The 12,259-nt window shown below is 40.0% G+C and overlaps 1 protein-coding gene across 5 annotated transcripts in view; it reads right to left on the reverse strand.

The window, feature by feature from the left end:
• The window catches only part of PLXNB3 (plexin B3), a 64,170-nt gene that overhangs the window by 33,998 nt on the left and 17,913 nt on the right, over window positions 1-12,259 (reverse strand). For 4 of the 5 annotated variants that reach the window (XM_026676222.2, XM_087956836.1, XM_087956837.1 and 1 more), the window contains 8 exons: window positions 5,305-5,430; window positions 4,622-4,722; window positions 4,114-4,246; window positions 3,642-3,798; window positions 1,547-1,655; window positions 584-695; window positions 331-477; window positions 1-76 (listed from right to left, as the gene is read on the reverse strand). The exon at window positions 1-76 is cut by the window's left edge and continues 135 nt beyond it. In XM_026676222.2, the coding sequence (XP_026532007.2) occupies window positions 1-76; window positions 331-477; window positions 584-695; window positions 1,547-1,655; window positions 3,642-3,798; window positions 4,114-4,246; window positions 4,622-4,722; window positions 5,305-5,430 (961 nt within the window). Of the gene's footprint in view, window positions 77-330; window positions 478-582; window positions 696-1,546; window positions 1,656-3,641; window positions 3,799-4,113; window positions 4,247-4,621; window positions 4,723-5,304; window positions 5,431-12,259 lie in introns of all 5 variants that reach the window. The other variant, XM_087956839.1, reaches the window with a different exon arrangement.

Below are 12,259 nucleotides of genomic sequence, written 5' to 3' on the forward strand. Positions count from 1 at the left end.
CCCTTTCTTCCAGGGATGCTGGAACAAAAATCGGGACTCCTTCCACTTCCAATACACAGAAGACTGTTGTTGGATCCTAAGGGATAGATGGAGGGTACAACAGGGTTCTGTACACATCCCCTGTTCTTTCCAATTTTGTCCCCAAAGTTATCCCACCTTTAATCCCACATTTCTAGGAGTCACAGACATCCTTCCAATATTCAGAATTCTTTAAGGGAGGAGAGTTTTAGCATGTTTCATGTTGCATCACACGTAGGCACCCCAAAGCAAAGGATGTCTCAAAGCCTGCGCCTTTTGACCTCCACGCCTCTTTTGAGGACTCTGATTTACCTGGCTTGTCACTAGGTGTAGATTCCAGGCCACCAGATTTATTGGCATTTCCACATTGACAGGAATCAGGGGGATTTCTCCATCCGTTCCCACACTGGGACAGGCAGCTTGACCCCAAGATTCTTCCTGGAATTCTTCAGCCAATGCCTAGGAGAAATGGACAGATTAGGCGCAACTTCAGGCCTCGCGTTCTTTCCTGCCCTCTTGTTCTGGAAAGCTAGGAGACCCATGCTCTGAAGTGTATGTTTCTCACCTTGTGGTTGTAGACAAGCACCTCTGCATTTGGGCAGGGCCCTTCCGAGACACAGCGATGACTAGATGGACACCAGTGGCACATCCAGGGGCTGTCTACACACGTTCCACATCTATTGGAGAAAGAAGGATAAAATAAAAACTACCTTTAACTAAGATTATGTGAGATCAGCAAGGCAAGGGAAAAAAACTTGGCTGTTGGAATTCTTTCCAAGCCCTTAGCTTAGGGTTTCTCAACCATAGCAATTTGAAGATGTGTGGATTCAACTCCCAGAATTCCCCAGATAGCATTTTCAACTTTCCAAGGTTGAGAAACACAGCTCTACTCTGGGTTATGTGCCTGGGAAAAAGAGGGAAGGAGGCTTAGCATGGAGAAATCAGCAGCATTCCAAACAGAGATTAATCCAGCCCATTTTTAACCTGATTTTTCTCTTGTCAACCACTATCCCCATAGCAACTTTGGTAATATTCTGTTCACTTCTAGGAAACATGTCCTGTTGATGGTCAGAATTTCAATCTCCTAAATCTTTTCAATACCCCACTGAGTTGTAAAGAAATAAGGAGGTTCCTCTCTTAAAAACCTCAGCCTGCTGAGAAGAACCTCCTATTTGTCTTTCTCTTAAGTAAGTAGGTTTCTCATGGTTAGAGAAAGCAGCTGAGGTAGCTGAGGAAGATGATACTGACGAAAGAAGACTTCACGTTCTAGGGTGTGTCTAGGGTATGCACATGACATTTTTGTCACCAGGATAAATGATGAAAAATGAGAAATATAGATGTACCTGTGTAATCTGCACACTTTAGAAGTAAACATGATTACTCCACTTTTCACATGCAAAAATCCAAAATTTTAATGCAAAAACAGACACGATGCTGCTTTAATTTAAGGCCTTTTATTAGTCATCAACCTGCAGCCTTTGCCACCCCCACCTCACCCTGCCACCATCCCCACTCAACATTCGCTCACGGGGTAGAATCAGCGAGTTGGCTCACGGCATTACAGTCGTAGAAGGAAAATCCCAGAGAGGTTATGACAACATCCTGGAACATCAGAGCTAACGTCACAGTCACATGGTCTGAGGAAGAGAAAGGAGAGGTATGTGAAATCAATTTCTCCCCATCCAAGTAGCCAGCAAGAGAGAACTCGTCACACATGCCCACACAACACTTATACAAACAAGCCTTCTTGAAATATCTTCCACGTGCTAAAAGAATTTCCTGAAAATTACATTTGTTATAGCCTATCGTATACTACTGTTGTATACTACATAACTGTATAATATAAATAAATTTTTTATGTGATAATATAGCTCATAACAGCACTTTTTTTGTAACATCCAAACCAATAAAGATAGCTTGACGGGTCATCTTGAAGTTGGACAGCAAAGGTAACGCAAGCAGGCTTTTGAAACCTAGAATACCGAATGAGCATATTGTGCAGCCACCCATCAAAGCAGGATAAATACAATAAACAAACAAGAGGAAATGACAGGGCTGCACCATTTCACACTGCAGGCTAGGGCTGTTGGGCAGGTCCACCTTACATGGAAGTCCCTCTGGACAGAAAACCAACATGACAGGGAAACCTGAGTAGCAACTTTGTACTTGACTTGGTAGTGCTTGATCTGGATTTTTTAAAAAAATATGGGCAAGTGACCAAGCAAGTACTAACCAAGTGTCCAAAGGGGAACAACTGTAGGCAAGAATATCATCTTAGCAGGATCTAAGCCTTTATCTTATTTCTGACTAGGACTATTTCTTACTTGGACTAGGAACCAGAACCAGGAGCAGAATTATTCTTGTTAAGTGTTAAAATCTTGGAAACATTTGTAAGTTTGTTAGGTCTTCGTGAGAGGTCACAGGTGGGCTACAAGGGTTTATCTCTATATGCACAGTTGCAAGAATAGGTAAAGCAAGAAGACTGAGAGTCTGAGAGTCATACAGTGGGCTCCTTAGGCAACAGAGAATGCTTTGCTATTTGTAAAGGTAAAGGTTTCTCTTGTCCAGTTGTGTTTGACTCTAGGGGGAATGCTCATCTCCATTTCTTAGCCAAGGGAGCCAGCGTTGTCCCAAGACATTTTCCATGGTCATCTGGCCAGTATGACTATAGACCAAACCGCATGGAACACTGCTGCCTTCCCACCAAAGTGGTACCTGTTAATCTACTTGCATTTGCATGCCTCCAAACTGCTAGATGGACAGGAGCTGGGGCAAGTAATAGGAGTTCACCCTGCCATGTAGCACTTGGGTCTTGAACTCAGTATGTCTGCTTTGCAGCTGACAAACTCCTCATCTTTAACCGCTCAACCACTGCACCCCCATTTTGCTACTGGAACCGAAGGCTACTCCCACTGTGCAATCTGAGTAAGGCAGGGAAATACTTTGCACACACTAATCCTACTACAGCTCTCAGAGCAAATTCTCTCTCTGAGTAAATTATCATGTAAATTAAATCATTGCTTATGATTTTTAAGCTTTTTTTTTTTTTGCATTTAGGGGGGCTCAAAGGAGAAGAAGTTAAGGAAATTTCATTCCTTAAATAAAAGTATTTCATTATCATAATGTGGATGACCAGAAAGCAATAACTAAGGCTGCAACTTTTCAAGGGGCTGCTCTGATTTTAACCGTGACCTGATTGCAGATATTGAGCAAAGTCAATTATCAACATACAGGCAACTCTTTGATTTAAGAAGGGTTTGATGCTCATTTTCTACTCTATATTTTACTTACACATCAGTTTAGGGACTCATCATCAGTCAAGACATATCATAAGAATAGTAGGGTTGCCTACTCCAGTGCCTTCACTGCTATGTAGCCCCAAAAGCAGGGTTTGATCGGCTAAGTTGCTTCTATTCTAATTGATAGGGAAATTATTTAAATTTAAATGACATATAGCTAAAGCCTACATTGCTGATGTATTACTTTTCCACTAGCATACTATGGTTTTTCTATCACTGCAGTTCCACTGCATTTGTAGGGCTTCTGGCTAAAACGTACCTTATTAAATAGCATCAGAATGTAATGCACTCAGTATAGGAGTCACACATAAGCCCCATGCTTACCTTTGCCTTCTTGGATAGGTGGCACCTGTTCAGGAACAGGTGATAAGCAGCGGATCCAAGAGTCTTGCAGCTGGGCCTGGCTTTCTTGGATCCCAAATGCACAGCGGTAATGTTCTCCTTCACCCAGTGCAGGGAGATTGGGGACCAACAAGGAGATCTGAGTAGGACAGGAAACATATACTATTTTCTTGGAGTATAAGGCAATTGAAGTCTTTGGTTTAAATGTGATTTAATACTTCAATGTTAAATCTTTGGAAGACAAAGCATTTTATAAATTTGAGCGAGATACTAATTTATGCATTATCCCTCTTAACAATAATACCTTGAGGCATATAGGGGAAAACAGGCTTGAGATTAATCCAAGCAATGCAAAATGTTTCATTTCATATGTGCAGATATTCATAGGATGATGGATAGGTCAGTTGCTAAATTATAATAAATCCACTTCTCAGTTTCCTGCTATTTCACGCACCTCTGTCTGTGTTTCTCGACTCTGGTTGGCTGGTGAAATTTCTTCCACTCTCAAGCACTGGCTCTCATCTCCATAACTCCAGAACCAGTGATTGGCCAACTCATGGCGTTCACATTCCAATTTCCGGGTACACCTGCCAATCATATTAGAGATGAAGAGAAAGAAGCTGGGTTTGTAGCAATGGCAATAGCACTTAGACTTAAATACCGCTTCACAGTGCTTTTCAGCCCTCTCTAAGTGGTTTGCAGAGTCAGCATATTGCCCCCAACAACAACAACATGCTAGGCTAAAATAAGACTGGCTATTTATTCTTTGCATTCTGTAAACCCAGCCAGCCGAGTTGATTTATGATTTCAGTGTGTTGAGTGCATCCAGGCAATTGGATTGAATTTAATAGACCATGGTTCAGTTAGCAATGGAACAGGGCATTGTACAACCTTGTCAGAATCCACCTCCCTTCTTTTAAAATAACCCTTTCATATTATACACTCTCTCATCACAGGCTCACCTGCTCTGTAGGACACACCAGCCACAAAAGGGATCTTCTGCATGCAGGCATGAGGTGCAGTTTTGGAAATTAGGGCATTCTGAGACTGGGATCTTGGACACCTGGGTTAGAGTGAACAATATTTTATTACTGATTTTATTTATGTGGATAGGAAAAGTTATATTTGCGTCAAGTTTTCTACCAGACTATATAAATGGCAAAGTCTCTTCTAAAGACAAGGATTGCCAGTTTATTTAGGCAGAATTTCAAGAGTTATAAAGGCAGATGAAAGATTTAACTAAGAAATGGGCTAAGAGTAAGGGATAAAAGGAGCAGCTTCTAATTTGGTTGGGACTAATTCAGAGAAAAGTTTCTGGTATAGTTGCCTGTGTTAAGCTGGAGTATAAATTTAAAAAAAAAAAAAAAAGAATTCTGGAGACCTGTTGGTTGCCAAAGGCAGGAATCAACTCTATAATACAATAATCTAATAAAGGGAAATAATTTACCTCTGAGATAATGGAAAATATACACACAGCAACCTATGCTGTATTTTTCACATAACTTTTTGATATGTATTAAAAATACTCCCAGGCAGAAGAAGAAAACAACAAAGGCTTTCTTAACAGGTTTTCTTAAGCCCAGATATAGTGCAGAATTTCCTGCCTGACAAACAGATGGGAAACAGTAACAAGTTGATGGATCACCTGTGAAGTTGTCATCACATATAGGGAGGCCCCATTACTGTCGAGTAGCAGATCTGAGTTGACAGGAGAATTCTGACCGGTGGGCTTCGTGCTGTAGATCTGTGCCACGGAGCCGTTCAGATAAATCTAAATAAAACAATAGAAGCATCACTGCTTGTTCTCAGGATGCTGAGCACAGCAGTCTCTAACCTGAAGCCCCCAAGATGTGCGTGGGTTTCAGTTTCCCAAAATCCCAACTACTAATTCCTAGTACATCTAGGTGTGGATGCCTCCCCGCCTCTCTCTTTCTCTCTCTCTCCTGGCAACTGCCTGAACAAGTTACTACAGTTTTTTTTTTTTTTTGGCAAAATTTCAGAAGTGGTTTTACCTTTGCCTGTTTCCTAGGGCTGAGAAAGAGAGGACTGGCCCAAGGTCACGCCGCTGACTTTGTGCCCAAATCAGGACTGGAGGTTCTGTAAATATGTATTATTGGTGGGCTAGCAGGAGGACAGGCTTGTTTTCAAGGGACGTATAAGTACACTTTAGTCTGTGCTTCTTTTTAGTAGCTATTTTAAATTCCATTTAAAATGAAAGAGTTTGCCTGGTGTAGTTTGAAGGTGTATAGCAACAGCTGTGATGTTCTGCAATTCTTTGGCAAGTAAGTTTATTTATTTTTATTTATTTATTTTGTCAAGCAATTATAAGATAACAGGTATAAGTATAAACATAGTTATGAATACACGAAATGGATACATATAAGAAAAAAACCCGATAGGACAGGGACAGTAGGCACGTTGGCACGCTTATGCACGCCCCCTTGCACGCCCCTGGAATCTCTGGAACTGCTTTTCTCTAGTGGTCACTCTCAGTGCTGTTTATAAATGATGGGAGTGGGATGGTTCTGGCACAACTGAAAGAGGCACTCTGGGAAAGACAGTTCTGTAAAATGGACCAATGGCCTTTAAAATAAGAAGTTGTTGGGCAGGTTACAGTGAGGTGGGTTGGTGATTTACATTTATGATGTAGGCCACCTTAAACTGAGTGAATGGTTGGGAAAACTCTGCAAAACAAATAAAAACCATGTGTGCTAAAGCATTCTGAAACTGCTTGGGAAAATAATAATTATGAAATGTATAGAGCTACAGGTGCTTCTTTCATCTGAACTGGCTTGGTTTTTAAGACTTCTCCTTCCATCTGAAAGAGACATTAAGAAGAAGCTGAGAAATTAAGGCTAAAGATCTAAATGAAGACACTCTCCCCATGGTAGAAAAACTTAAACGATGAACAGTTTGCTGTCCCTGAATAATACCCCAACAAGTGATGCCTGAAGCAGCCACTGCACCTCAAACTTGCAGTAGGACCAGCCATTCTGGTGATATCCGAAAAACAGCATGAATTGATATACTGAAGAGAACAACAGAAGCTCAATTTCTCTGCCCCAAGACATGCAACCTTTTCCTGTTTCTTGTTTGTTTTGTTAGTTGTAAAGGGAGGGATATGGTTGACACCTAAGGTCCAGTTTTTGGGTGATAAACTAGTTTTGCAGGATAAGAGTTTTTTTTTTTTTTAAGGCAGTCATTTGGCAGGACAATCAAAGCCGCATTCCCTCTGTCTCTGGGTGCATGTGATGTCAACCCACATGCAAAACAGAAGGGGCTTTATTGCACGGCTGTGTCCCCCCAAATCAGTCCTTTTTTTTTGACCCCTTGCCTTGCTGACACTACTGCGCCTCATAATACCTTATATTAACACAAACAGGGCAATTTGAAGCGTTTTCACTTTACTGTATACTTTAGTGGAATAAAGTTTTGTATTTGCAAGACATTTCCCCAAAAGAGCTCAGCCCTTAAAGAAAGCATATAAAAATGAAAACTAAGACAACCTCATAGAAATTAAAAAAGAAACCAAGTAAGCAGTTCAAGTCTAGGGTCCTGTCCATTTGTATACTTCAAAATTTTGGAATAAATATCTCCAAGAGTCCTATCATCCTATCCACCAAATCTCACTAGCAAACCACTGGTCAAATTTTAGTGACAAGCAACTTGGAAATAGACTTTTAAGCATCAGAAAGGGTATAGGGTTAGGGGAAAAAAGGAGTTGTTGTATAATTTTCAATTTCAATAATTTCTGTTGGTTGCTAAATCAGTTCAATTACAATTTTCACTCAAAACACAAATGATCAGGAACAGAGTATCGTATTTTGGACATGTGATGCAAAGACACAGTGCTCTTGGGAAATCCATAAAAATATTGGGAAAAGTTTGGAAGTAAGATAAATGCTACATTACTGAGCTATTGCATTTCAGTTTTTTACCCATACACATCATATGTTTGTTTGGTCTGTGTTTCATTGACTGTATGAATCCAATCACTGAGATTTGTAAATTATAGGTTGTGGTTTAGACTGAGATGAAAACAGACTTTGTAGCTTGTTCAGCAAAGCATGGTGTGATGTAAGAATTCCATTCCATGCTTTTGTCTTGGGATCGCTGTTCTACTGAATAATTTGTCATGATGTGCTTCTTTTTCTGGTTGGGTTTTTTTTTTCATAGTTTCTATACTTTATCCAGCCCGTAAAGGGTGCTTGGTGTAGTTTATTCTAGCTCATTTCATATACTTCCTACTTCTATGCCTAGTTTTGTCCAAACGGGTCTTCTTAAGATGGAGTAGACCTCCATCTCTGACCAACACTTATGGATTTTGATGTCCAACATGCCTTTAAGGTGCCCACCAGGAAAAGTTATTCTTGAATGTTAGCTTCCAAGTCTACTGAACATGACAATATTTTTTCTTTACTTGCAAAGGCATGTTAAAATGTATGCCAGAAAACTATTGGGCACTTAAATATTATAGTGAAGGCTTGTTTCAATGAGCCAATTGGGAAGAGATATGTCTGTTATTCCCAAATGTCCATTAAATGTGAAAGCATGTTATTCTGGTGATTTATCTCATCTGCATCATGATGTCATTCTGCAAATAATGTAAGTTCTGTCATATCCCCAATTTACATAATTGATGTAAATGATATAATAGGCATCAGTTGCAGATCATCACAGAAATGGTATACATTTTCCATAAAGGTGGTAAAATTAAGATCATTTAACTTGCCTTCTCTAAACTACTCCAGATGCAATAGATTTATCCATTATTTGAAGAAGGAGTCTGGATGGACGACATTCAGTCCACTATAACTAATCTTTTCTAAGTGTGTGTTGGTGGGGGAGAGTTTTATTAAATCAAGGTTTCACTTATTCTGAAATGCAGTGCTGGGAGATATTACTCTGAGGGATTTTTTTTTCCCCCAAGCTAAAAACTGCAAGGGTATCCAGTGGCAATCTTTCCCACTCGGTTTTCAATCGACAGCAATCTCAGCCATAAATTTACAAAGTGCTTTATGAGCAGGCAGGAAGGCGGCAGTAGCAATAAGGAACACATCAATGCAAGGTAGGCTTTTGTGTGGGAAAGCCTGACCAGATAAGAGCTGTGTGCATAGATTGGTGTGTCTGCGGAGCGAGGCATGTTTATGCCTCAAGCACTGTCTTATCCTGCAATGTTACTGGGTTTAGAAGGAATGATCTGTTAAGTAATTTCAGCATGAGAGGGAGAGAGAGAGAGAGAGTATGATGTAGTGCAGGGGTGTCCAACCTTGGCAACTTTAAGACTTGTGGACTTCAATTCCCAGAATTCCTCAGCCAGCAAAGCTGGCTGAGGAATTCTGGGAGTTGAAGTCCACAAGTCTTAAAGTTGCCAAGGTTGGACACCCCTGAAGTGGTTAAAGTGCTGGCTAGGAGATGGTGAGTTCTAATCCCACTTTAGGCATGAAAGTCTGGAGAAAAATGAAGGAGGAAGAAGCATTATGTATGTTCAACACCTTGAGTAACCTATAAAGTAATAAAGGCAGGATAAAAATCTAATAAACAAACCAACCTCATGCTCAAAAGTAACATAGGGCGCATTGGGAATTACAGGCATACCTCTTCCAAATTAGTTCATTAAAACAAGGCTTCACTGTAATATTTAAGTTCCCAATAGTTTTCTCTCATACATTTTAACAAGCCTTTGCAAATAAAGAGAAAATATTGTTAGATTTGATAGGCTTGGAAGCTAACAATCAAAGTTAATATGATGATAACTAATTTTTCAACTCACTTTGAAGTGAGCTTTGTTGAAAGCTCTACTATACTGGATTCTGGACTATGGTAGTTTCAGCCTAAGAGAGCCACCAGTGCACTTCCTATCTAAGTCATGAAGATCTTTATGCTAAGACGTGGTTTACTGAATCAACCTGGGTGCCTTTAATATGTTAAGCCCCAAACCATGATTTACAAAACCACAATTGGCTGAATTAAACATGCTTACCCAGAACAAACCCAAAAACATTTATAACACACTGAAGCCTGCTTTGCATTAAAAGTAATCCTAAAGCAGTTTAGCCACCCTTTCCCAGCATAAATCTACTTCAAACTTTAAGGGTAAAACAGGATAAAATTAAATCTCATATATACAGTGCTCTGGACAGCTAGGAGGAAGGGTGAAATATCTTGGGATTTAGCAACACCAAGATTGGATCTAGGTATTTCTGGTTCAGCTTCAGCCTATAACCAGAATTATGCATACTTATGCATTAAAATACATACTTAGTCAACTTTCCCAGACTTAGCAGATAGAGAAAGCGGTCAGGTTTTCATATATATCTGAATATAAAAGTCATTATTTTGTAAAATCACAAATTAGAGTGGTAAAACCAGCCTTAAAATAATATGTTTCTATTTAAAATATCTATTCACAATTAGGCACTTTAAAACAAATCCTTTTTAAACAGATATAGCCTGTCGTATGGTTGCAATAAAAAACAAAACAAAATTACAGGCAAAATTTCTGGGAGGAGAATCTCCTAAAATATGGTAAAGAAAGGAAGTAGAGATGAAGCACTCAGAAACAGACACATTTCTCCTCCACAGGTACTAAGTATTTGTGAAAAATGCATGTTGGGGGTAAGTTCCAAACAAAAGAGGCACCAAGGGGAAGAAGAAAGATGGGGAATGAGTTACTTAGGGCAGAAAGGATTTTAAAAAGCAAATAAAGAAAGCAAATTGAGATAAGCGGTCAAACAATGGAGGGTTTAAAAAAAAGTAGCCAAGGGTAATTCCAGATGAGGCTTTTATTGTGTAATCCCTCCACTTCTGTCAGATACACAGCATTATTTTACCACTTACAGGAATCTTGTATTTTCTCACTATTTCTTTTTCTACCCTCAAAAAGCTAAAATGAAAGAAAAGGCAGTATTTGATTGGAGCACTCCTCTTCCTGAAAGTCAAGCTTAAGAAGAGAGAACCGCCACAGACTATATAAGAAGGGTGGAACACAGACTAAAAAGAAACATGGGGGAGACAAGAGAAAGCTGAATTGAGGCTATGAGAAACCAAGACATAGCAAAACTATATTGCTATGTCTCGGTTTCTCATAGCCTCAACAACTAGCTCGATACCTGTGCTTCACTACGAAAGTATGTGGTCAGGCTTAGTTTTGGGGGAGGAAAATAAGGTGTGAGGGGGAATTATGCTTCTGCCTACCAGCATCCATCAGTATTCATCTGGCTAGCATCCTGTCAGTGTATGAGAGAGTTTAGGGCTGTTTGGGAACTGAAACAGTATTTGCTCTGTGAGCAAGGAGACAGCCAGGAACCTGGGCGTGGCTTAGCTCAACTGTTCTGTACTAAAGGTGCTTGGTGCTCTGAAACCGAAACTCTTCTCCTCTGCTTGTGTTTTGCATTTGGAACAGATTTCTTTTCAGGTGGGGAGGGGGAGTAGAACTCCTTAGCATCAGAGCGTGTTAATAATAATATACGAAATACTAATGCTCTGATGGTCATTTTGAAAAATCCTTTCTTTCCTAGAAGCCAAGAGGAACGTATGTGCTAAAGTTTGTAGTCTTTACGGTTCTGGAGATTTTGTGATGATGTGTGAGTGGTATATAGATAGAAATAATAATCTATCAGCTTAGGAAAAATATCAGAACATGATCAATAGTCAAAATCAAGAGTGCTATGTGGATGAAGAATCTTGGGAATCATAGTCCAACCATCTGGGGGGAGGGGGCAAGAAAACTAAGTTGGGGAAATCTGGAATAGACCCAGACCAGTATGTCCAGGACCAATATTCCTCAGAGGACATAAAAACTGCCCTAACATGTAGCTCTCAGAATCTTCAAAAAGTTCTTTGCAAGTGATCAGTTAAGACTAGAGGCATGAGTTCAACTCCCTGGGGGTTCAAGATAAACCTTTCAAATGGGACTCCAATGGCAAGAGAGTTCAGACGCCCTCCACCTTGTAGTGATAGTTGAAGCACCTGGGTGGGAAAAAGAGAAGAGGACCCTTCTTCCCTACAATACAGAACAATAGAGGAGTTTTCCCTAAAGAGAATAGTAAGGAAGATAAACTTGACTTTGAAATCATTACCTTGGCAAAAACGGGCTGGAACATTTTATGTCCAGAACAATCAGATAAAATTTGAAAACAACTGAAGCAAACATTTCCTTAATTCACTGAATCATAAGGAGGAAGGAGAGGTACAGGATTATGCACAATTCGAAGTTTCTATTATTACAGCCAATCTCAGTCCTGGGGAGGTTGATAATGGTATTGTTGGATTATCACCTGGCTCAGGAGCAACTAAAGCTTTCTAGCTTTCTCTCACTTGCTTCCTCTAATCTTCCAGTTTACTATAGCTTTTCTTGGCACACCAATGGTTATTTAGATTTTTGCAGGCTAAATACAGTGCCCTATTTGGGGGCTAAGAGCATACCGCAGAGGGAGTTTGGTGGGCTCAAGATTTACCTCCCCCCCGCCTTTTTTTATTTAGAGACGCTGCCCAACTCTGTACCATTGAGCTAAGGCTTCTGGCAAAATTGGTTTCACCCAGACAGACAGCTTAGAAAAGAGAAGGGGAAAAAATGTAAAATTCTCGCCACCATAACA

The sequence above is a fragment of the Notechis scutatus genome, chromosome 2, assembly GCF_049901735.1.
Source record: "Notechis scutatus isolate UNSWTSFEM ecotype Mainland chromosome 2, rNotScu1.2, whole genome shotgun sequence".
NCBI classification, from domain to species: Eukaryota; Metazoa; Chordata; class Lepidosauria; order Squamata; family Elapidae; genus Notechis; species Notechis scutatus.